This window comes from Apus apus, chromosome 4, assembly GCF_020740795.1.
Source record: "Apus apus isolate bApuApu2 chromosome 4, bApuApu2.pri.cur, whole genome shotgun sequence".
Taxonomy (NCBI): domain Eukaryota; kingdom Metazoa; phylum Chordata; class Aves; order Apodiformes; family Apodidae; genus Apus; species Apus apus.
In genome coordinates this window covers 3,589,103-3,615,487 of record NC_067285.1, presented here as the reverse complement: position 1 = coordinate 3,615,487, position 26,385 = coordinate 3,589,103, and the positions used below count along the sequence as shown (strand labels likewise).

At 45.2% G+C, this 26,385-nt stretch overlaps 1 protein-coding gene across 1 annotated transcript in view; it reads right to left on the bottom strand.

Annotated features, from left to right (window-relative positions):
- CTBP2 (C-terminal binding protein 2) overlaps positions 1 to 14,801 on the bottom strand; it is a 45,081-nt gene extending 30,280 nt beyond the window's left edge. The window contains exon 1 of the mRNA XM_051618021.1: positions 13,048 to 14,801. Within this exon, the coding sequence (XP_051473981.1) occupies positions 13,048 to 14,746 (1,699 nt within the window). The 5' untranslated portion in view covers positions 14,747 to 14,801. The remainder of the gene's footprint in view (positions 1 to 13,047) is intronic.
- Positions 14,802 to 26,385: the final 11,584 nt, after the last annotated feature.

Genomic DNA, 26,385 nt, shown 5'->3' with positions numbered 1-26,385 from the left:
ACAGAGTTAAAGGAAAAGTCTGCCCAGAGCCAAAGCTCCTACCTTCCTTCAGCTCAATGACTTGAAATCTTTTGGGGAGCTGCAAACTGGTTGGGACAAAGAACTAAAGTGAACAGCCACAATGGCTGCAGAGTGGTTTCCTTAATTAGAAAGCTGGCTGCATTCATAAGGAGGAGGAAAACAATGCTACAGACAGCCAAGGCAAGGAGTAAGGAAAAGCTGTAGCACATGCAGCTCTGGTGGAAACAGAAATGGGTTCTATCAGCCCCCCCAGATCCTCCAAAACCACTTGTAATTATTAGGCTGAGAATCAAGCGTGGTCCTGCTGCTGAATCAGAGCAGTGCAAGCCTGTGAATATGACTTGGCCCTAATTAATACATTTTGACAAGGCTCAAAACACTCCCCAGGCGATTTAAGACACCGTAAAAAATCAAGGAACTGACAGGTTTTGGCCTCCAGATGTCAAATAAAGAATTGCTGTCTAGTTTTGATAAACTGTCACTCTATCCCCTGGACATCCCTTCTACCGCTAAGCAGTTCACATCATAGGCTGAAACCACACAATGTGGTCCATGACACTACAGGCATCTTCTCAGAGCATCAGTCAACCCAGCTTCAACCAGCATCTGAGAATCTCTGTTGATACAGCAGAGGTGGTGGTGTCTTCAGCCCCTGCCCTGCAAACGCAAAACACTAACCAGGAAGGTTGAGTGCTTTTTTAAACAGGAGACAAGATCCCATCCTGAAAGCACAAAAAACTCTCTGAGACGTTTCAAACTGTACACATCTCTCAAGCCAGCATGGGGTACATCCCGACAGAGAGACAGATAACCACAGAAAATTGCAGAAAGCCACAGGTAGAGAAACTGCAGCTGTCCCCTGTGCTGGTCGCATTTGTGTCTGTCACTCCAACCAGCACCTGACACTTAGGATCAGAAAGAAGCTGGTATCTATCACACAGAGAGGATCGAGCATCCCACTATGGAAACTCTAATGGCTGGTGCCAAAGCAGAGCTGTGCTGTGCCCTCTGGGGAGACCAGGAGGACAAAATGAGAAAAGACTTCTTGGCTGCAGCAGAAAACCAACATACTGATGCCTCTCCTAAGCACAAGGCTGCAGCCAAGGAGAAACACAGGTCATGGATTGTTTCCAGGGGTGCACTTGAGACGCTCTTGCTGTAATTGAACATGAAGCTGTGGCCTCCCAGGGCTGTGCAGGCTCCTGGCTGTATCAGGCTGCCACCCTGTGTGACTGAGCACGGGCAGTTTGTCTGCTCCCAGCCAGTCACCAGAATGAAAGGAAATGAAATGAAATGCAGGCTCTGGCATGTGGGAGGCTGAGAAGCACAGCTGTGGTCTGCAGACAGGTGACAGCAGAGTGGTGGCAGCAGGAAGGCTTGGCTTTCAGAGTGTGACTCCAAAAAGAAGATCTTGGAGGACACCGTCGTGATCCTCTTCCACAGAGAAGATGAAAAACAATCATCCTAAACTGGACAGGGAGAGGTGCAGCCCCCGGGAGGGTCTCTGCCTTGAACACCTCAGCAGCAGGAATATGGCCACCACCCCAAGTGACCTGCAAAAGTACCTTACATCTGACACTCAAGAGCTTTGCATGGTTTGGTATAAAGCAGCAAAGCACAGGTCACACAACACTCTGTTTACAGGAAAATTAATCTTAACTGACATGGAGGAAAATCCCAGATTTAGCAATCAATTTTAAAGAAAAAGCAATTTGAACTTGCTGTTTTGCCAAATTCTGATTGAAAATCATTGCTCAGATCCCCAAGGGCTCCTGGCCCACTTACCAAACACGGCACTGCTGCATTTGGATGGACTCGAGCCCAAGTATTTCTAGCACCACAAAGGGCAGGAGCTAGAGGCAAACAAGCAAAGCACGTAACTACACCAACTTGAGAGGAGGAGCACACAAAAATTTGAAACACAAACATTTTGTGAATGTTACTGGCAGCATTGTTCCCAAGCATGGAATACTTTCCTAGAAACTGGCTACCTTTAGGGCACTGTCTGTCCTGCTGAGCCACGTTGCCTTATTGTTGCTAAATCCGGTATTTTCCCCTTTCTTCTGCTCTCCTACTTCCTTCCTCTCCCACTTCTCCAGATGTGTTTGCCTTATGAACAGATTAAACAAATAGGTAAGAGGCTTATTAACTTGGCATACCTAATAAATTCCCAGAGTGGGGGTAAAGGAAATTGGAGATTTCCCAGGAAACTGTCCCGGTGTGTAGAGGACTGCCAGATTCTCCTCATTACAAGGGGCATCGTGAAGGGGAATCATGTACTCTTGGCACCTGGTGCAGGCAATCCACCACCATAAAACCACCAAAAGCAAGACAGGAATTGCAAACTGCTTATCTTCTTGAGTCCAGCTGCTGCTCTGGAGCCTGAGGGCTCTGGGAGGGTATGAGAGGCTTTTCAGAAGGAGTTAAAGCAGCACTCTTCCTTACTGGCATCAGACACCTCTTCCTTCCTGGAGCAGCAGCCGCTCACTGTCCCCCTGGGAGACTGGTGGAGCATCTCCTCTGGCTCTTGGTAAGTGCTCCGCAGCTTCCCGTACCGTAAGCCTGTTGTGTAACACGAATCTGCGCTGCGCGACAACCTCACCAAGCCTTGCAGGAGCCAATGTTGTTGCTCCAAATCCTTCTGTGAGATCTGCTCCCCATATGTCTCTGCTGACGTGCTTGCCTTCTTCACGACTGCAAAGGACCAGTCTCCCTCTCTCCACCAATCCCACCCCTTTCCCTGCCCTTGGGTGAGCACCAAATGGTCACCCTTGCTTTTCTCAGCATCACTCTTCTCTCTGATGCCATCACTATGAAGGACACAACACCCTGGCCACACCGTGTCTCCAACCTCCACTCACTCAACCAGTCCCACTGCTGTACTGGGAACAGAAGCCACAGTAGGATGAGACTTCCCTTTGTGTTTTCCCAGGACAAAGCTCAGTTGCTACCATTAAACAACTAAGAGAGAAAAAATCAGTTTCAGAACTAACCCCAAGTTATGGAGATCATATTTACTACCAACTTCCCAAACCCCTTCTTTTCCACCTTAGAAGAACAAGACAGTCAAATGGATCTGCTCTGGATTTCCATTACACACCTCTCACAGCTGCAAATTCTTTACAAGGTCCTTTTTACTTAGCAAGGCACCTATTTATCTCTCCAAGCACTACCTTCCCTCTGACAAGTATCTCTGTTTACAGTTTGGAACTTCATAAGATTGGGACACAACCAAATTCATTATCTCCACACACTCCTGTCCTGTCAATATTGCACAATTGCCATCTCTCTTTCTCCTCAGCTCTGACCTCTTTTGGTTTTTTTGTAGCCTGTGTTGTCACTAATCTTAAAATTACCCCAAAATACAAATAGACTGATACGCCTGTCTGATGTCTTCTGCCACTTCTGAGGATCTCCTCCAAGCCCCTCTGCGAAACAGCCAGCTCTGCCTTTCCCACAGACCTTGTCTGTACCTCTCCAGGGAAAAGCCACTGCTCCTGCCCACTTTCCATGCTATTGTGGTGGAGCAGCCAAGTAAGATTCTTCCATGCTTCCTGCTCCACAGGTCTTGCAAGTCCAGCTCCACTCTGCTGCTGTCACAGCCTGTCCCATCTCCTGCTGCCAGAGCATGTCCCATCCCCTCACCCAGGGTCGTCTTCTCCAAGGCACTTGGGGGGTTTCAGCACAATCTGGGACCTCCCAGGCTCTCCCATGACTTCCCACCCGCTTCCAACTAGAAGTCCTCTCCTGCTTCATTCTTGGAGATGCCAAAGCCTCAATTTTTGTCCCTTTGTACTTTAATCACCTCTAACTCTGTAGCACTTCTCCTGTTTCAGGAGACCTGGCTGCTCTTCCTAGCGACCTTCCAGCTCTGTCCACACTTCCAGATCTCCACTCCAGTGCTCCAGACACCACACAGTTCAATCAAGCTTAGTGTCTCAGTTTTTGCTCTTTGCACAACTACCACTCAGCTGTGCCTAGTGAAGCATATATGGCAACCCAGACACTTACAATGGTCAAAACCCTGTAGCAGTTTATCAGTTACTTTGGTACAGCATCTTCTCTACAGCAGAGCAGAGGAGGTCTGTATCCATGAACAATTTTCATTTTCTGAGGGTTTTTGTGTTGTTTTTTTTCTTGAGAGCTAGTTGGACTGGCTGTTCTGTTCCTTAACAGGAGCAGAGGCCAGCCTGACACATTGCAGTTCTGGGCCGAGTCAAACAAGAACGTGGTGAGAGGCCTAATCAGAAAGGCAACAGGAATATTATCATTTCACTTAAAACTGAAATACCAGGAATGAAGGAAACAGAAACATTCAATCATATGCACAACACTTTGAAATGGCAACCATCCAAACCAGAACAATAGTTCTTAACACACAGCCAGTCCTGCACCTCAAAGCCAGGCTGACCATGCAAAAATAACTGAAAACTAAATAGTCAACATCAGTGCTGACTAGTGCTATATTTAAAGGCTAATCATCCAACAGAATTTAATTTGCTGGTCGTGAGAAAGGTGGATTTTTTTTTTTTCCAAAGCATGAGTGGATGGATACCCTATCTCTGTAAGGTACACCCCAGTTGGTACGCAGTGCCAGGCGTGGGGCCAAACACACACACACAGAGCCTCAGCGTCAGGCCCACAAACAGCAGAAACTGAGATCACACAACAAATCCTCTAATAGATTCAACATGCAACATCTGAAACCCAGCCCTCTCACCCGTATTTATTTCACCCACCAGCCCTCTATTAGAATTTTGTTTCGGAAATTTTCAATTGCAAATTTGCAAGTGTTGGGTGGAATTCCTTTTTTATGCCTTGCTCCAGACTGTTAATAACAGCTCCAGTGCTAATGATCTAACTCCTGAACATACAGAGGAAAAACAGCACTTCATGAAATATTGATACACACTTGGAAATTTGACAATTACCTCCAGAGGTCCTTGGTAAAATCTGAAAGCAAATAAATAGCAAACATTTCCTGTACTCATTAAAATACTGAAAAACAGAGAAAGAAACCTACTCATTATCCAATTGACAAATACAACCTGTTATTTTTAATAAAGCACAGGCATTCAGTGCATGAAATTTGCATCTTCTCTTGTTTAAAGAAAACATTTGGTTTGTAGATCTAATTTTAAGAAATGCAATCAAAATAAGTGATGTGGAGCTGCTGGCTTTTGCAGAAGAGGGTAAAACAATTTTATCAGAAACAATGGCTAAGCTACCATTTTTCAGGTGGAAACACAACTTCATTCACTGCCCTATTTTGGAAGCACAGAAATTCTTGAAAAATGAGAAATATTAATTTCATTGGCCTTTTTGATGCAAGCTTTAGAAGCAGAAAACGAGTAAAAATGAGCTGATGAGCCACAGCACAGGGGTGTTGTTAGTCCACTTGGTATATCTCTGGATTTTGCTTATGACAGACCAGTGAGATGACCCATTGGCTCACCCTCTGGCCAGAGCATGGCCAGATGCCACAGTGTTGCTGAGGGACAGGTGCTTTTAGGATGAACAGCAAGTAGTGAGATCACCTTCCCCTGCTGAATAAATATGAACCCTGGGGGGAAAACTTGCAATGCAGAGCATGACAGGTTGCTTGGCATTGCACTACAGTGCAAACATCAGTGTTATTGCAGTAATTCTGCTTTCTGGACCCTTTAGCTTTGACTGTGAACAGAACAGAAACACAACTGCTGCAGACAAGAATGAAATGGGAATTTAAGATTCTTCAGCCAAATGTTTCAGCTGGTACGAGAACAACTTCCACTCTTATGCATTCATTATGACCAAAAATTCAAAGACAGGGAAGGCTTGAGAACAACAGGAATTGCAACTGCTACCCAGGTCAGACAACTAAAGCTGTATTTTGGCTTTCCTGATTACTTCAGTGTCCAAACAGGACAGTCTAGATATTTATAAGCTCTCTGCTGTCCACACTGAATACTCTATTTTTTATAATGAATACTAGTCAAGATTACTTTCATTGACAAAATAAAATACATGAACTACTTTACTTTTTGAATATTCATTTAAAACTTTATAATAAAGAATCCAGAGGAAGGCAGGGAACACAACAAGTGACAGCGTGTGACATTTACACTCCTGGGTCCTTCCACTCTGCCAGTAAGAGACTGGACCATCATAAGAACAGGCTGAAAACCTCTAGGGTCAGTAGAGGGGTGTGTAGGAGGCAGTCTGAAACCGCTCAGGGATTTGCAGTTAGGACAAGCGTCAGGAAACGTGTGAGAGTCGAGTAGAGCAGCAAGGAAGCCAAGGACATTGCCAGGTTCTTGCATCCCACCACCCTATGACTCCCAATGCAGCTCCTTGGCATGGACGTAACCCACCTGAAGGTACTGCCTTCACATCTGGAAAAAGCACATCAAACTTTTCAACAGGACCTCAGTTTTCATCGTATTTTTCTGACTTTTTTCACATAAAGTATATCCAAAATCATTACTTAGTGTTGTGTTTGCTGTCTGAAGCAAAGTCCCTTCTGTTTATTTACCTGCCAAGTCAGCATGACAGCCTAGGAAAATAATAAATTCCTTGATAACAAAAAAAAGTCACTTCTGGCAAACAATGAAGACACTGCAGAAGTGCTGAACCAAATACATAATGGCTGGTACACTGATTATATTTTTGAGAGTTTTTCTCCCCATTTTCATATATGTATATATCTGCATATAGAAATAAAACATGAGAATGCTGTCTTGGCTGTTCAAATCAGTATTTACTAAGGATCTCCACTGGTTCCAATCTTTCAGGTAAGCCCTGCTGGTTTCCTTCTCTAAGTAATAACCTGCTTATCTCTCGGATTACAGAGCCTAAATCATTCTCCTCCCAGAGACTACGATGCTTTCAAGAACTGCAGGAAGAGTACTGGACTTCTGCTCGTCTCCCAGCCTCTCTTTGGCTGTCTCTGCTCCCAAGTACCAGACGTGGTGAGAGGCCCTTTCCCTTGGCCACGCTACATTTGGTGGTTGAGATGCACCCTCAGGCTCCTGGAGGGAATGTCACAGGAGGGAAGGGACCACAACCCTTCACCCCTGACCCCACTGCTGGTGGAGGTGGTGGCACTGGCTGTTCAAACACAGGACACACTGCTCATGCATGCAGCAGTGGGGTCTGCAGAGCCTCCTTGCAAACAGAAAACAAAATTTATGCCTGTCAAATGAGAGTAGGTCAAAGTCTTCCAAACCACCTGAGACCTGAAGCCACCACACTGGAGAAATGACCTGCAGCAGCCTCACAGGGATGCTGTGTCAGACAGAACGGGGCCCAGGGTGGCCCAGCACCGGCAGGGCTGGGCCCGTGTTACGTTGTGCCCTGGAACCCACATTTAAGCTGATTGTTATCCCTTACACCCCCCGTACTCAGGGAGAGGGCGGAGGAAGGAAAGCTGGACACTAATCCGCTCCATCTGCTCCAGGGCAGCTAATGGGATTGGGAGCCCAGGAGGCAAGGCCCCCAGACTGGCTGCTGGCAGTCACACTGGCCAGGCACAGGCACTCAGAAACCTCCTCTTTGCTCAGCAGAGGGAGAACGTCCCCCCCACGCTGCCAAACCACACCTCTGCCAAACCCCTCCTAAGGAGGCACCTGGGGGCACCCAGGCAAGGCTGCCCTGCACCCCTGGAATGGAAATAATATTGCCAAGGAAAAATAACAGACGTGACCCCTCCACCAAGACATATTTCATCTTTAACAAAACACCAGAAACAGCAGACAGAAGAGATTAAACATTACCTTTCTTTACCGAAAGACAGCAGAATGCTGTTAATGTCAGGTCTTATTTAGGTGCAAACGTCAAAAGCTCATCTGCCTGTTGTTAAGCATAAACCTTACTAACACATGTCCTGTGTCTGCACCGTTTATTCTAAATAAGTGGCCTAATGATTTTGGTCTTCTGCTTTTTAAGGATTCAGCTCAGCACTTATTTTGCTTTTAAAAATAACAGACAATTCAGTTGGGCAGCATTTTCTTTAACTTGGTCTGTAGCATAGCACTTATGAGAAAGACAAGGAGGAGAAATATAAAAAATGTTTAATGTAATAACCATCAGAAACCATTATATATTTATTTTGTCTGTGAACACTAAGTTTGTAGCTATGGCAACTACTTATGAGAAAGCTAAAAAAAAAAATAATAAAAGTGTCAGCAAATATAGTCAGAGAATGATTGGGATATATGAAAGTCCTAACAATGATAGAGCACTATGGACACCAGGTAAAAGGGAAGTGTAAATTGAAGATGACAACACTTGTGCATCTGACAGCATGTCCTCCTCCAACAGGCCAAATTCATTTTTATTGCTATGGCACTGAAGCCGATGAATTGCAGCTGGAATGAGTTTGACACTTGATATTGCTTTTGATAAAACCATTATAAGAAGTCTATTTCAACCTTTAAAAAAGTATTTTAAAAGCATATTCTCCACAATCAGTGCAATGTGTGCACATACTGGCCAAGTCAGTCAGTATTTTATCAAGCTCATTTTCAGCACATCTCATACACGCTTTGCTCTTCAGCCATTTACCCTACTAATGCCAGCAGTTCTGATTACTTCAATTCTAAGATCCACACACAATACACATCTGCACACTCATCTCTGAAACTCAGGCTGGTGAGAGGATGCACATGCAAGCAACGCTGTGCCGGGTCCTTGGGAGCCTTTCAAAGGCTTTCCCAAACTCACTGTATTTCCAGCTGGTACCTTTATAATTTTGCATATTAATGCCTTGCAAACGATGCCGTGACCATCAGGATAGCAGACACTATCACTATTTGCTTATTTCAATCAAGTGGGGAAGTTCCAATCCCAGTTACAATCACTAGTGACTCCCTGGTTTGCCAGGGAGTGTAGTGCAGATGCACACTACCTGGAGTAACACACTAGTGGCACTGGCTCCCAGGGCTTGCTATGGTCTGCCAGGTCAGTGTGCAAATTAAATCAGATTTATTCAGTACACGCAGCTTCCTTTGGTGCTGTTTCAGTCTGGATTGCTAACTGAGCTGCCTTACATGTATACTGCAGTCTGTACAGAAAACATTGTGAAGAAAACCTGAAGTTGATTTCTGATCTATCTGCTCTATGGTACATTGGGCAAAGCATAAACCAACATTAACAAATGCTCATGAAATTTATATTGTGTATGAGAACCACCACTAACTCTCCCTACCCATTAAAATCAAGACAGTTTCAATGTCTCTTAAAAGAATGGGCAAATGTCACTCTTCTAACAATCCTTGATGGGCTCTTTTAATCATCCCTGAACAACTGTCAAGACTCTTGGTCCTGACTGTGCCCTCTCCTCTTTGGGGGTTGCCTACATGAAGAGCTTCTGCCTGCAACTGATGTCAATTTTTATCTGTCACAGGGTGGAAAATAACAGTAAAAAGAATCACAACCTAGTATCGAACAGTTTAAGCAGAGCTGAGCTAATCACAGTAAAAGGCATTTCTAGCTGGGCTCTAAACTGATAAAAGAGATTAATCTCCTTCACACTGGAGAGAACTACCTGTTCCAAGGAAGTCCACTACCCTCAGCCTGGCTTTCCCTGCTCAGGAAAAGGTCAGGTTTTTAGCCAGTTCTTACAGCAAAGTAATTTTGCTCCTCCTCCCTTATGATACCTACCCAACTTGTAGAGCACAGCCCCGTTCCTCATCCCTGTGGGAAGCATCTTCCCATACAAGACACATTGGGTACAAATATATAAATCAAGCCATGAAATAAAAATATTAGCAAACATAATAATTTGAAGATGTTACATTTTGAAGTTGGAGCTCCAGTAATCTGATCAGTGACCCTTGGATGTGGTTGCCCTTACCAGCTTTGCTGACCTACACTATTTATTTCCCTGCATTACCACCCACTCCAGCACGAGGCTTCCCACAAACCAGCTCTGCTTTTGCCATTCAGACTTTGCAGGGTTTATTTTTCCTGCTTGCCACTGAGATGACTTGGTGTGTTCACTACCTGTGAGGCTACGGATGGTGGGGCTCCAGGAGAAGCTGGCTCTAAGGTGTTTGTCTCAGGGGAAACCATTCCTGAGAGCTTCACACACAAGGTCTGGATGACGCAGAGAGCTGCAGCTTTGCCAGAGCCGCTGTCAGGGAGTTCCCGGGACGGGAAGCCGGCTCAGCTCTGGAGATGCAGCTCTTGGCTCCTGTGCCCCCACACTCACTCTGCTGCCACAGCAACGGGTTTAGGTGCCCACTCACCACCTTCTCTTCATACAACCTTGCAGCTCTCAGGAAGGGCAGTTTATCCAACTTCCTAATAGTTTTATAAAATGCAACAAAGTTGCAGCATGAAACCTCGCTGATTTTCCCTCAGCCAACAGTATTGAGGGGCCCATTAGCACGTGGGATGTGCCTACATCCCGTACCAGGACACTCTCTCATGGAAATACCAGGCAGGAGAAGACACCTTCTTCCTGCAGGCCCTCTGCCCAAACTCCAAAGTAAACTGTAGCTGTGTAGAATCCTCACGGAGTGTTGAAGCTCAGCACAAAATCATAAATCAGGTACCTAGAAACAACTCACTGTAGAAAGACTACAATACATAGCCCAACCAGACTTCAAAAATAATCAAAACTATTTCTTTTAAACCCCTATCCAGAAAAGGCTTCAAAACATCACTGGACTGTAACATACATTTTATAACCCTCCATTGACTGAGAAGAGATTAACCTATACAGACAGAAAACATTTAATACTGATCTTGCTTTTGCCCTGTGACTCAAGCATCCACAGCCAGGAGAAGCCTCATCACTCCTAAATATGCACCCTGTCTCTTCCTGCCGGCAAACACAATTTCCCTGGATTTAGTCAAGTTTCTGTCATCCGCTCAATGTTTTAAAAACATCTTAACATATTTGTACTATTTGCTTATCACCTGGCATGTAAGTGTGAACACTCTGCAAATGGTGTTTCTTAAAGAGTAATTTCTCCACACAGCTCAACCATCTACAAACCACCACACCTTCCATTTCTAATCCACATCCTTCCATTTTCCACGTGTCTTACCTTGACTTCTACTTCTAAAATATAGTTTAATAGGATGAAAAGCTCTCAGGCTATTTGGAAAATAAAAAGGGGAAATAAATAAAAATGAAGACAATTTTACAGGTCCTACTTCAGCTAAACCTTTCAGAGACTTCAATGAGAAGATAATCTTTCTGTGATTATGGCCAAACCCTCTCGTTGCTTAGCAACACATAATTAAGGAATATGTTTTCAGATCCGCTTTGCAAGCTGGCCATTATCAGATGAAATTACTGGAGCAACAAATGTCATCCTCATGCAAATGAGTTGGTCGTAGGCAAGAAAAAAAAAAAGAGGGGGTTGAGTAGTGAGAAAGAGCTCAGCAGCACAGAAACACTGCTGGCTTCCTCTGGTTGCACACCAGTAATTCTTTTAAGGGGAAGGAACAATATCTAGATTTTTTAGAGAATAGGGTTTGCAGTTTATAGGTGAGACCCCAGGAAGGAGGGGTCCATTTCTGGAGCAGAGGACACTGCTCCCAGTGCATGTGCTCCAGCAGTCCCTCACACCAGGGCATTCACCGCATCGGCACCGACTGGCTTCATCCCACATACCTCAAATAAACAATCATATTTGTGTTCTCTGCATTATGCCAGCCTGTCTTTTTAATTTTTTTTCCCCAGGCTTTGGGAAATTGTTTATTGAAAAATACTGCCTGGATGCACTACTTTAGTGTCTGATCTGTGTCAAGACAGAAGGTGTTGCCTAATATCGAGGCGTTTTTAGAAATCAACACATTACACCAGCTACATAAAGGAAGCACAAGCGTGAAAGAAATGGCACCTACTTCCTAGCTGTGTAATTATGGCAAGCCAGGGAAAGGGCTGCACTAAGCGTCTGCATTTTGACAACTTTATCGTTTCCACTCCCAAAATCGTTCTTTATTTAGATTCCTGTGGAATGGCATCACCAGTTTGGCACCGTCTCCATGCCTATAAATGGTATCCTTTTATTAAAGCTTTGTGCGTGTGCGCTGGTACTGCACATTGTTGGAGACTTGTTTGCATGGGAGTTCAGCTGAACTGCACAGGGAGAAAATTCCCTGCTTGTCGAGTCACTACCAGGAAAAACATTGCAAGGGATTTCTTTCCCATTTTTCAAACAAGTAAAGGCACAAATAAATGGATTTGCCAAATCTCCTTGTATTTAGCAGTATGGTTTTAGGGGTTGGTTTCTGTCTGAGTATTATCATCAAGGTCCATCTCCAAAGTGGAGGAGGGGAGCCTGCTTGGCTTACCCAGCTCCACATCTAAGTACCCAAGGGCCTGAGCACTTCTGGAAGGGGAAGGGAAGAAGAGGAGCCACCATTCATTTTTATTGTTCTAGTGCTTAATGACAGGCTTTTAGTTTTAAGCACAGGCCTATTACTTTAACAGCTACACCACCTCACTTAAAGGCATCTCTAGAAGGAAATCAAGGGGTTTATTTTCTATGCCTGATAAAACAGCAAATTAATAATAAGAAGAAAAGACCTAGGTAATGACCAAAGGTAAGTTGATTCTCAAATAACACCATTAGCTATCTGATGAATTCAGTCAAAACAATGCTAACCATTTCCTCGGAGGAACATATTTGTGCCTGATAACAGCGGCAAAAAGTCAATCTACAGCAAAGCCCGTAGTCCTAATTGCTCAGCCAGCACAGTATCTAATCTCCCATTCTCCACAAACAACAGGAACGGCAAGATTAACCCTGGCAGCTTTATCGGAGATACCGCTCGCTTTTAACTGAAGTTGGCTACATAAATAAGATATTTGAAATTTAACAGCAGAGCAAGAACCAGCATCTTTAGCTCCACATAGCCAGCACGGCCCTGCGAAGAAATCCCATTTGCCTCCTTTCCTAAAGAGGAAAGCATCTAATATTTAGGCATGAAAAGCCAACATGTTGGACTGTATTTCTGAGGGGATAAAGCGAGCAACAACAAAGCAGTTCTAAGCTACCGAATGGGCCAAGACCCTCTGGGAATTACTTGGTTCGGGCGATGCCATGGTGGAGACGATGACGGGGGGCCCCGTGCGCCTGCTGAGCTTCGCGTAGGGGGAGAGCTGGGCAGGGAAAGCGGGTCCGGCGGGTGCCAGGCTGCTGTCCCCCGGAGGCCCCGGCCGGCGGAGGAGCTGTGGGCTGCCGTGTGGGCTGGGCGCCGGTGATGCTGCTGCTGTCCTCTCCCTCTTCATCAGCTCCATGGGCACAGTGTAGGTGGTGGGGTAGGCTGTTTTGGGGCTGGCGTGTGGGTTGGCCGGGGTCATGGGAGTGCCGGCTGGAGCAGAGTACACGGAGGCTGGACGCGAGTGCGTGGTGCAAGGCAGGGGGGTGTTGTATCCAGAACCAGGGAGGAAGGGTGGCACCGGAGGAGCCCCCGCAGAGACAGGGTAGGTGGTGGTCTCCAGCAGGTGCTGGGTCGGGGCGCTGGATGGCCGGCGATGGATCTCCACCCCTCTCGGGGAGACGGGCTGCAGTGGAGGTGGAGGGTGCGGGGCAGCAGAGCCATCCACGGTGGGCCCCAAGCCCAGGGGTGCCCCGTAGTCACTCGGCAACTCACTGCGGTGGCTGAAGCTGTTGGAGCGGGTCCTGGGGCGCAGCGCCCCGCTCCTCCGCTCCTGCCTCTGCAGCTGCATTTCTGCCCTGTAGTTGTGGGCGATGCGGGAGAGCACGCGGGCCTGCCCCAGGTTGGGAGCCACCGATTTGATGTCGTTCTCCTCCATCATGGCCAGCAGGTTGGGGGAGTCAAAGCCTTGCTGCAGCAAGGCGGCAAAGGTGCTCTCCGAGACGCCCTCCGCTCTCAGCAGTGCCACAAACTCAGGGTCAAAGCTCCTCTTCACCTCTGGTCCAGGGAAGGTGGGAGGCACTGGTGGGTGGGAAGGGGTCACCACCGCTGCATCATAGCTGTCGTAGGGGCCCTTGGTGCCAGCACTGTCTCTGCCTGGCCCGTATCCGCCGCCGGCGCTGCTGCTGGGGTCCACCACCAGGCAGGTGGGGGCTGCCTGCCTGCCCACCGCCGCCGCTTCGAGGGGCCGCTCTGCCCCGTCGCCGTAGCCCTGCCTGCCAGGGAAAGCGGGCGGCTCGGCTGCGTACCGCGTGCCGGGGGGCTCCGTGCCGTACCGTGCCGGGGAGACTTCTCTGCCGCGCATCCGCTGCCCGTCCAGGGCCATCTTGGGGTCCCGGTAGAGGCGGGCAGCCTCCGGCGGGGCAGGCGGGCGGCCTGGGGCCTGGTCCCAGGACAACCGGCTGCCAGGTGCCCCGTAGCTCACTGGTGGCCTGCTCACCACGTGGTCACGGTAGCAGCGAGGGTCCTTGGGTGACCTAGCCGCCAGGGACGGGTCACTGTAGTAATCCTGGGGCAGGAGGGAACCCCGGCCTGCCATGGCCGCCTGCCGGTCGCAGTAGGCGAAGTCAGGGATGGAGCCCTTCCTGATGGGCCCTGGGGCAAAGGCAGCATCCTGGTACGGGTACGCCTCTTGCTTCAGCTCCGCACCGCCCTGCAAGATGATATCGTTGGCTCGCGGAGGCTCATACCAGCCGCCCTCACCGCCGTAGGTCAGGGAGCTCCTCCGGCCCGGTGGCCTTTGGTACTCGAAGGCGTTCTCACTCTCCCAGTTGCCCTCATACCAGCCGGCAGCATCCCAGCTCTGCGAGCGGCCGATGTTGGGGTGCTTGCTGGGGATGGGCATCGCCACAGGGCCGCTTGGTCCCGTCGAAACAGAGAAGAGGAGGCACCTTCCTTCTCAGTGCTTCTCCGGTGCGCATCAAAACCAGACCGTTCGCTCCACCCGAGCGCTCCCGGGACTTCAGAAACCACTGTCTGGCGGTTTTACTTTTCAAAGCGTTGCCTGAATTATTAATTCTTTGAAACCTTAGCAGGCAAGGCATGCAGCAGGCACTGCCACCCGCTCCCGCCGTAGGCCGGCGGAGGGAGAGACCCTCCCTGTGCAGTGCAGCCGCAGAAGAGGGCGGCCGCGCTCAGCCCAGATGCTTTATCCTCTGCCGCTGGGGACGGCGCGCACATGGACAACTGGCCGAGCAGTGTGTGGGGATTAGGAGCTAAATAAAACCACTAAAGCCCTCGCTCCATGTGACATCATTTTAGCCCGATGCAACCTCCCACGCCGACCCAGCCAGCAGCCTCAATGCAACTTCTCCCCAGGGAATGACTTTTTTTTCTTTAGCACATCGGTTATTTAACATGCGTTTCATCAGTTTCAGTCGTCTCCTTCCTCATTAGCTCAGGGCTCCCATCCACACCAGCACCCACCAGGAACTGGCAGCATGAGAACGAAACGTGCACGTACCCGCACGTCCCCTCACACGCGCATGTAAAAATAAGAAAGAAAGCTTCGGTGTCAGCTCAATCTTAATCCACCCTGATGAAATGCTAATCCACCGCACACAGCTAAGGACAAATTAAATGGGAGGAAGCAGGCAGGCCTAAAAAAAGGCCAGTGCAAGATTCTCAAGAATACAAGAGTGATTAGAGATTAGTTAGGTATCTGTTTAACACTTTATGAATATTATAATTTGCTTTGAAAAGTACTTTTTAAAAATTATTATTATTGTAGTTTCAAATTAGCCCATCTAACTGGGCTCCAAAAGGATTCTTTGCATTATTATCATAATACACAAATCCTTTCATCATCCCAGGACAGAAAATTGTGGAGGTGTAATCTGAAATGTATAATTTTAAGACCCTAGCAGAGGTCACAGAAAAGGAAGGGAGGATCAAAGGATCCAAAGCTTGGTCTTTCAAAGCAAAAAGGAATAGTAGACTCTTGCCTATTATCTCTGTCTTTTGGAAAAGGTACGTGTTTATGAGATGGAAAAACACTCGGAAACATCAGACAAAACTCAATTTGTATCTCGCTGTATTTCAATATTCATATGGATTAACGTGGGGTTTTTTTATTCACTTGGAGTAGGCAAAAGGATTCAGATGGAATCACAGAACAGAAAATTGTTATTTGGGAATGTAATAAAAATTTCCATATATAGTCGCTGTTTTCAGAGGAGATATTAAAATGCCTCCCCAAAACTTGTATCTAAATTATCACAGGCTCTCATGCTCAGATATTCCTTTCAAAGAAGAAGAGGTCAGCCATTACTTATTTTGCTAACCACTGCTGGCGAAGCAACATTTGCCTTTTTTAATAATAAATAAATAAATAAATAAATAAATGAAGATCAGATGGAAATTATTTTCCCTTTTCCTGTGATTGCAAATTTCTCCACTTCCAACAAGGCCCTTTCCAGGATGAAGTCAGTAAAAGGAGTTGCTGTAACCTCCCCTGCTCTGTTTGCAAGGCAGCTTGTGCATTTTTCCTGCCTAATCCAAAATAAATGTTCGGTGCAGTAGCCATCACACGACAGACTATTGTGCTGTTAAGATAGCTAAATCACTAATACAGCCTAATGCTCATACTTGCCTATCATACTAATACCTCTGGGCTGTATTTCTGACCCAAATACTGACAGGATCTTTGAGTAATCCCTAAATTTCTTTATTGCAGTAAATATTATAAATCCTCTTCAAACATTCTCTTTTCCAATCCCATCCCCAAGAACTGCAGCCTTTAAAATTCTGTTGGATATTACACAGACATGCAAAACACGGGCCCCAAAAGATTATTTATGCAATTCTCAGAGAGTATCTGATTGGCATCATATTGAATTAACTAAGAAACTTAAGGCACATCGGAAAATTTCTTCCTTTGTGAGAGTCAAAATGGGAAGACACATTTGTGGCATATAAATAAAGCAGAGAACATTTTAACAAACAAAAACATTTTATTACAACAACATTTTGCTAAAGAATAAAATGTATTCCCAACTGGAAACAGTGAGATCTCTGCCATTTGTTTGTTCTGAAGCAGCAGAAGAAAACTACCAGAGATGTATATGAAAAAAACAATAAAATGCTGGTCTATAGATCAAGGGCATCTTCCACCATTGTCTCCAAAGAAATCACTAATGAACACAGTCACCATATTAAGCCCTGGTTGACAATGGAAAAAACTATGCCATGGAGAAATTAAATTTCAAAAATGCTGATCTTGAACAACTATAAAGGGAAGCCAGAAGGGAGCTTTGAGAATTTACTACCTCTGAAAAAAACAAAAGCTTTAGTAAGCCCTTGGGTCGCATGGCAGACACACAAAAGAAACCTCACCCAAGACAACAGATCTGTAACTGGTGGCCATGCCCTGCCTGGCTCCAGTGGACTCATGGGTGACAGCAGGACCAGAACACCAACCTCCAAACTCCCTTCAGCCCAAGTGCAGGAGCAGCCACATGCCTGGGCACCAAAAACCACCCATGCACCATTGCACCAGCCTGTCCCTGCCTGGGTGCAACCTTGCAGCCCTTGGGCAGAAGGACATGCTCTTCTCACACCTGCTTTGCAGGAGCCAGGAAACTTGAACTTGAGACCTGCTGCTGGGAACACTCATGCATATGGATGATTTACCCCATAAGCACTGACCTCAATGGAACAAATTAACGATTCCTGTGCTCCAAGCCAAGTAGAGGCAAACACCTGCAGGACCATGGCCTGTAGGACTTGTATATTCCCCACACCCATGGGGTAGATGTCTTCTTTGGAAGACTCTGCTGGCCCTTCCTCTTGCTGACCAAGAGCAGCCACCAAACCCACAGCAATGCTCAGGAGCCACGGAGCTGGGCAACCTCCCGTGCCACCACAGCAGCCAAGGAAATGTTACACACCAGCGAATCCAGAACTGAATAAGAAATTACCAGAATGAAATATTCACAGATGGGCAGTAAGGGTCTTATTTTTCTTTTTCTGGCACTCTTAAAAGTAGTGCCTATGGGAGTTCCCAGAACTCCACAACCATTTCTGAATTCAGGCCCAGGCAGCCATAGCCACGAGAGAACGTGGAGGCACCAGGACACAACCCAACATGACCAATCTCACCTGCACTTCTCAGAAGTAGAGGAGGTGCTGGCACTCCTGACAAGAGGGGGAGATGAAGGACTGCAGGACAGGCAGAAAATTGATTCTCCTTTTATCTTTTCATTCTAGAGGTATTTGTGGGAAAAAAACCCAAACACATGCAAAAGCAAAATAAATAAATAATAATAAAAAGCTGATCAAGAGATTAAATTCTCTGGGATTTCAGATCACGTGAAAAATGCAGTTTTGACTTAATACCCTGAGTTTCAGTTTAGTGTTGATTTAATACACAGTAAATTTTGCCGTGACACAACAACTCCAGAAGTCTGCTCTGAAAAAAGGTAACGACAGAGCAGGAGAAAGGTGGGTTCATCGTTTAAAACGTTCACGTTCAAAACCAGAAGGTACGAAATCTGGTCCTGGAAACCACTCACAGTGTGTATGAAACAAGGATGTTGCACAGAGCTAGAAAGGGACACTCTCTTCCCATGAGGAGACCCTGTTATACACATAAAGCCTATGATAAGAAACCAGGATGCTGAAGCTGTGACCCAACTGTGTAAACAACATTTTTTGGTGTCTGTAGCACTGGCTCAGGAGAGGCTGGATGGGAAACATGTCACTACAAATTTTGAAAGCAAGTTGCTGCAAAAATGACTCTGTGCAGCAAAATAGTACAGACTGCTTTTAGGTTTGCTGTTTATTACTGTAAAATATTTTTCAATTACAAGTTTAAATCTTGTTTCGATTGGAAAAAACATAATAATGTAGTGAACTGTTGATGCTGTCTCCCAAATTACTTCCTTCTGAGAGAGAGCAGAAATAAAACAATGTAGTGAATATGCCAAATGTCATTTCTGGCAAAAACTCTAAGGTGCATCAGTACTGGAAATGCTAATTCCCTTTCAAAGGCAAAGGAATCTCACCCCTGGTAGTGAAAAATCCTCTAGAGAATGAATACATCTCATGTTAATGGAGTGAGCAGGTATCAGGACACTCAGAATTTATACTTCACTCTCCCACTGTCAGCGAGTAAATTGCTGAATTTCTTACTTCCATCAAGAGGGATATAATAATGTACACCTATCACATTCAGATGGCGTTCAGATTAATCAGGATTTGTCATATGTTTTCAGGTGACAAGGTACAAAGCTACTAGTAGGATAAATGCTTTCAGTCCTCACAGCCTGGGCTTTCAAGGACTGCATGTGATTGTGCCTAATGACCCCCAAAGCTTGGGAAGCCTTTTTGGAACATCATCCTCCTACGTTCAGCTTGCAGGATGCCAGGAAAGCAGAAATGAGCTGGTGCTAAACTATACTGTGATATACAATGGATGCCATGGAGAGGAAAAGGAAGAGCATGCCCACTGATTAAGGCACACACAAACATATATGCACATGCACAAATTAAAAATAAATAAACTGGGAGAAGAAAAGCAGGAAGAAAATGTTCCAAATCCTTGGAAATTACAGCATTTGCTAAGATTTGGCTCTGCAAAGATCTCTCTCACAGTGGCAATAAGCACTCTGCCTAGATGGACTTTCTAAGAGCCTCCTGAAATTAGAGGAGTACAAAGAGAAAATTAGCAGGATTGTGCCAGAATAATTTTCCATAATCAAAGGAACAGAACAGCATCTGAAAGCACTCAGTGCTTGAAGCCATGCCACATGCTTTTACCAATTTCCAAACCAAAAGCATAGATGCTTTGTAACTTCAACAAAACATTCTCAAATACCAACTTGGTGCGCTACAACAAAACACTCTTAAGATCAGCCGATTATTAATCAATCATTGCTGCGTGGAACTCTGTATTTTGATGACTTTAAAGGAAAAAAACCAAAGCTTACGTCCATTTGTAACTCAACCCCACTGCTGCTGGGATAGAAACGTGCCATTGGCTCATGGGAGTTACAAGCTACAGGAGGGAACTATAACACTGTCTCTAAATGTTACGTGCAAACCAGAATCTCCAACTGGGTTCAACTGCTGATCCCACTGGCTACATACAAATGGGCCCATGCCTATGGAAAACAAAAGGTCAGTATCGTACCTAAATAAATGGGGAGGGACAGCAAAAGAACCCACCTCCCATGGCAGATACAGGAGGAAGTTTGCTCAAAACTGGTAAGTCTGTACTGTAGTGCCATTCTGAGTAAATTCCCAAGAATCAACCAAATCCCAACACATCAAGGTGATGAGAGGCTGTGAAGCTTCTTCCACCCACACCAGCTGGCGCCATGCTGAGAAGGGACGTGGAGGCATTTCATGTAATGAAACTAGTGACCTTCTACTTGATCATTGCAGACCTCTCCACTGCTTTTCTGTGCCCATCTCTGCTCAGAAGGAGTTGGGGCCAGGCTCCTTCCCACCCTCCCAGACAGCACCACGTCTCAAATCGCTGCCACGTGCCAGCAAGTCTCCAGGCTGGAGGCATTTCACCCCTTGTTCACTGAAGGGTACCTGACCTCCAGTTACCTTGTATATAACACAGAATAAAGCATGCTCAGCAGCACCCCGAAGAGCAGGCAGCAACTTGTCACCTCATGTTTTCCTGCTCCCTGGGCAAAGCCCTGGTGATTTGCTGTCTGGGATGAAAACCGAATTGCAGGTAACAAATGTAGGAAGCCAGCAATCATCTAAAGTACAGTCACAGTTAAAGAAGCTGCAAAACACACCTTGAGACATTGGAATGAGCTCCACAAGCTCTTGAAACTTCAATCAGAAACAAGTTTGCCTTCAAGTATGGGGAGACCCCAACACGAGTTAGCAGGAACAGCATTGTCCCATTCCTGCCTCAACAGCAGGGTAACAAAAATATCAGTTTCCCTACACCACAAAACAACACACTTTCAAGGACTACAAAATAAAAATCAATCTGGGTGCTGAGCAGCAGTCTAAAAGCCAGCAGACAAGGTTCATTGGGCACATCTCTCAACTGCCCACAAAGATCTAATCTGCGAATGCTCTTAAAAATAATCCTCTAGAAATCACATCAAGCACCTTGTCTCCAAAACTGGGTATTAGACCTTGAGGTCAAATCTCATCATTTTTAATAAGAATTCAGGATCAAGATTTAAGTAGCACATGTAATTAAAAGCATGGGAATTATATCTGTCCCAGAAAGCAGTAGAGAAATCCATTGTTAAATGAATATATATTGTAATTCTGAACTCTGCCATGTGTGTCTGGGCTTTGCATAAAAAATAATTAATTACTGGATTGTAACACAGTCCTGAGGAGATAAACAGGCTGGGGTTCAGGGTGTCTCTCTGCCTTACATCCCCTGATGATGCCAAGAGCTTGAAACATGTTCTGCCCTTGCAGACCCCACACAGATAAAAAAAAAAAACATAAACCAAACCAAAACAGGAGGAAATATTATTTTAGCTACAAAAATATTTATGCACTGCTTTTCTAAAATTTTGTATTATTGTATTACAATAATCAAATCAAAGTATCAAATGTGGAGGGATCCCATCTGCAGGTAAGTCCTACTGTGGCCCCTCAACATCCACAGGGACAATTAGGGGGGACAGTTGCTCCCCAATAGGGATGGTCCTGAGGCCAAAGCTGCCAGTCCTTCCTTAGGTTCATTTGCTGATTCAAATACCTGCTCTCACTAGCAGGCAGTGACTCTGTTTTCTCTCAAAATTCAGTGTCAGTCTGTAACTAAAGGCTATTTTGTAAACTGAACCTGCTTATTCTTAAGTTTTGAGGTGCTAGATGGCAGCAGAGAGTGTTGTGTCGTTTGTTTTTTTTTTTAAATACTAAAAAGACAACCTAAAAAAAAAAGACAAAAATTAACAGTGTTAAGCTAATGGGCTGTACAAAAGTGTCAGTAAGAAATTATCAATGCCATTTAATTTTAAGGCAACAAAAATGCACAACCAACTCTAGAAAACTTGTTCTTTGAAGAAAAATCTCAGATATAAAAGACATAATGAAAACCTTCACTGCTTTGGCACTTCGATCCGTTACATCTGTTTGTGGATACCAAAAATTAAAAAATAAAAGTTGTGTTACGTGTTTCTCTGCAGCTTTATTTTAGTATAGCCAGATGTCCTACTCCTGTCAAAGTATTTCCTAGTAAATATTCAGCAGAATCAGAACCAAACTTAAATGTCTGGTCCAGATCCAAACATTGTCAGCCCGTGAAAGATTCTAACTTCAGAGTTAGATAGGAGGTTTTTTCCTGGTATTTGGGGAAAATCCATCCTGTTCTCATCTGTCCCTGAGGACTGATCATTTCCCATCACATATTTGGAAGAGGTAAAGCAGCCAACTTCCACCACCCCTGGATGCTGGAGGCAGCTTCCACAGTGCTCCCAAACTCTGGAGCTTGGGAACAGGCGACAGGGCTGCTCCTGAGGCTGCTGCTCCAACAACCCCTTAACATGGTTTCTCACTGCATTTTCTGGGGATATAATCATTTTTTTGAGTAATCTTTAAATGCAGGGGAAGATTTAGAGTAAGGAGGAAAAAAAACGCCAGATCTGATGACATCATGTTAATCCATAAACCAGTTAATTTAAATGGGAAATGTGGTAAGGAGGAAAATTAAGTTGATGGTATTGAAGTCATCAGCTGTAATTGTTTCTTAATCAATGACATGAAGTTATGAAGCGTGTTACATGGAACCTCCTCTGAAGGCTGGGGAAGACAGAAAAATAAAAGGCAGAATTCAGAGTTAGACACATGTTAAATTACCATAAATGTGGGTTTAAACACAAGGAGAGCACAACAGAAGTATTTTTCTCCTATTTCTGTGCATATGGCACTCGAGTCTGAGGGAAAGGGGAGCTCTCCTTCTTGCAATAGCTTGAGTCACATATCTATTACAAAGAAGTAGCATACAAAATTCATGAAATTTTTGTCTGTAACCTTATCTACATGTGTCTTACTCTGTACTGGGTGCCTGGGGGATTTTGTAGGCTGCCTTCCTATCTGGCTCATGTCCTACATCTTGTCATGCAGATCCCTAGATCCCCCCCGTGGCACGTCACAGCAGACAGACTGCACAGAAGTCAAGGTATAGAAAAAGATCTACACAGAGCTGGAAGACTACATCAGTAGTCAATGCCTCTGTGCTGTAAGGACAAGATATTGTCCTGTCCTTACACACAGCACCTCTGTCACAAAGCAGAAAACGTCCACTTACAAACACAGGGAGTTCTTGATTCAGCACAGCAAAAGACCTGAACATAATGGAATATGGTCAAAAAGCTTGAATAATGTCTGTGAAGCCACTGAGGTTGCTTGAACTCTTTTTATCCATAGGATTCTGTCCAAGTTTTAAAGAATCTTTTTAGCCAAACCTATTAATGACAAGTAATTCCCGGACCTGCTATGCCTCTACCAGTGAGCAGGTAATTAGGCAGGCTGCTGGGACACATACTTTTCATTGCCCACATTGGTAAGAAAAGGTGTAATCCAGTTTTCCTGGGAATTTGAAGTGATTTTCTGAAGCCTCCATGAAAGCCAAAGAACTTTATGTGGGCTCTCAGAAGACCAAATACTAGGAGCAGCCAAACAGATCTTCAGTTAGCATTAATCAGCACAGGGTGTGACAGCAGAGGATCTGAAAGGCTAACCCTGCATTTTCTCTAGGCAAAATGCGGTAAGCCACCCTTCCTTAAAAGCCTAATGGCTTATGTGCTTTGAGGTGGAAACTTAAAACATAAAAAGCTTTACTGTGGGGGGGAAATCCTTGTACTGTGTTTTATATTAATGGAACAAAGAAACTAAAATCCACTAGGACAGAAAAGGTCTATATTTATTCTAAGTAAGTCACTTTTACTCAGGACAAGCAGTTTCTTCCACACTTGATACCATCTTTAACTCATTGTTTCTCATCAAATGACTACTGGTGATAAGAATTTCCTGAGATAATAGGATTCTATTTCTAAGCAGTAATAATAAGTATTATCAGATGCTACTTGGCATTCAAATTTGCAAGAATGGAAGAAAATTCCTCCACCCAAATATCAAACGTACTCTTTTGGGCAAGTGGTATGTTTACACAAAGGAGCAAGAATTAGAGGCAGCCCCTTTCCAGAGTTGTCCAGTCAGTCCCAAGACCCAATGGTCTGGAAGAGAGATGCTGGGCATTGGAACAATTAATTTTCTGGTGTTAACATGTACCACAATGCCTTAGAACTGATGAACATGATACCATGTTAACAAAACACGAAGGCCTGGAAAACAAGGGAATGCCAGAATTCAGGCTGCTTTTACAACTTTCATTTTGACTGCCTTGCAGTTTTTAAGTACATTTTCCCACCTGCTTCCACAAACAAGGTTCCTCTATTTTTTACCACAGACTGTAGTTGTTGAAGGAGAACCTACTCTGTATTCTGCTGCTAGTGGTGTGTGAGGCAAGACCTCAAGGACACACTGTTCAAATACTGCTGAACTCAGATCCACTGCAGTTCTTCAGGGACACTTCTACTGAGGGTCATTGTTTTTTGTTTTAATTACAAGATTTTAAAGATAGGAAAGTGCACCACAAGCACTTGACAGTGTGATAATTGACAGTGTGAATATTAAGTCCACTTTTATGGATAAGAAACTAAAATAGACTGCAAGGAAAAAGCACCCTTGTCACAGACCCAGGTTTGCATTTACCAGAGTACCCAGCACTCCACAGTGTATCTACTCAAATATTCCTGGATATGGTTTGCATTGACTTGCAGGTGGAAATGAGGAATACAGAATTTTTGTCCACCCTTCAAATGACTTGACTGTCCTTGTGGAGCCATGACGAAGAAAACTTTGTTGATGATGAAACCATCCTTCGCTCCCCCATTTCACAGACTCCCTCCCACCTTTGCAAAAAAACCCAGCAAAACCAACAAAAATCAAAAGAGCCAGCTTCAGGCACCCACCAGTGCTGCCACCCTCCTACCACCCACCTCCTCCACTCCCTGCTCTGCTCACATCGTGCTCCTCAGCACCTTCCCAGCATCCTACTGGACCTTCAGCAAGAATCCTCGACCACTAACCTGGAAGAATATTCTCCAGGTTTTTGGCTGTTGGGTTTTTTGTGGATGGTTCAGCAACTGCAGCTGGGAAAGGTCCCCATCTCATTACCTCAGAGTGACAAGCAGACACTTGATGGATCTGCAGCACTAGGGCCACGTTGTCTCCCAACTGCTGGAAGACGTGTAGATTTTGCTCTGAGCAGCAGCTACTGATGTCAGATCATTTTTCAGATCACATGTACTTTGTTTTAACCATCAGGTGCTCTATGCTGTGAACTCTTCAGAGCAGACACCCTCCTTAATGAGGGGTTGGTCAAAATCCAGCAATCAGCAGACACCACCACAAACAGAAATAATGAGCAATCAACTGCTCTGGCTGCTGGAGGAACAAAGTTCATCCTGAGTTTCCTGCTTCTGCAGGTACTCCTGTTGCTTTTCCTTGGAATGGCCATAAAATCAATGGGGAAACATGAGAATGGAGAGGAAACCACCATCCCAACTGGTGTATCACGTGAAGGTGCTTATTCAGGGTTTTCAAGACAAACTATTGCATCAAAGGATTCATACCTATCCAAGAGGCATCAGAATCCATGATGGGGTCCCACTTCCACTGAAAAACAAGGGTATGTGGAGGGTCAAGGCCACATGGAGATACTACAGTGAAGCTAAACATTCAAAGAATTCCTAAAGGAAATAGGAATTACATGTAGCACCAGAGAAGCCTCAGCCAAAGAAGACACTAGGGTGCTACTCTGAACATAAGTCAGTAAGTCAAAAAGCTGAGAGACTCATGCACTGAGCACTGGTAAGTCCTATGTGACTGTGCTGGCATTTATTGGCCATTAGATATATGAAAGGACCCAAAAGAAAACAAAAAATATTAATACTTTGTTTGGCACTGCAAACAGTTTTGATATTTTGCAAAGTACAGGCAGCTTTGGTGGCACAAACTGACAGGTAAGGACATGATTTCCTACTGGATAATAACAAATCCTGAAGCAAAAACTCCATCAGAAAACGTCTGGGCTCACTTGGCCTTGCAATTATCTTTTTTCTCTTTGCTTCTTGTTCATCCCAGGGCTGCCACTTTCAGAGCGTGTGTTGAAAGCTTAACTTGACTCATAAATGTCAGAGAAAACTTTAACCTACAAAGTCGGCATTAAAATTTCATGGCAGTGGTGTTGGAGACAGCAGGGTGGTTGCAATGGTATGGAGCAGAGGCAGCACTTGGGATCATCAGGGAGGAATTCAGGGGTCTTGGGAAACCCGTGTTCTACACGCAGGCAAGATGCTGCCATCCTGTATCCTGGATGTGCCACCACTGCTGCCTTGTCCCTGTTACGTTTCCATATTTCATAAGCAAATGACAAGGCAACCTTGCACACTGCCACAGCACCCCCTCCTCTGGCTTCCCAGCCTGACT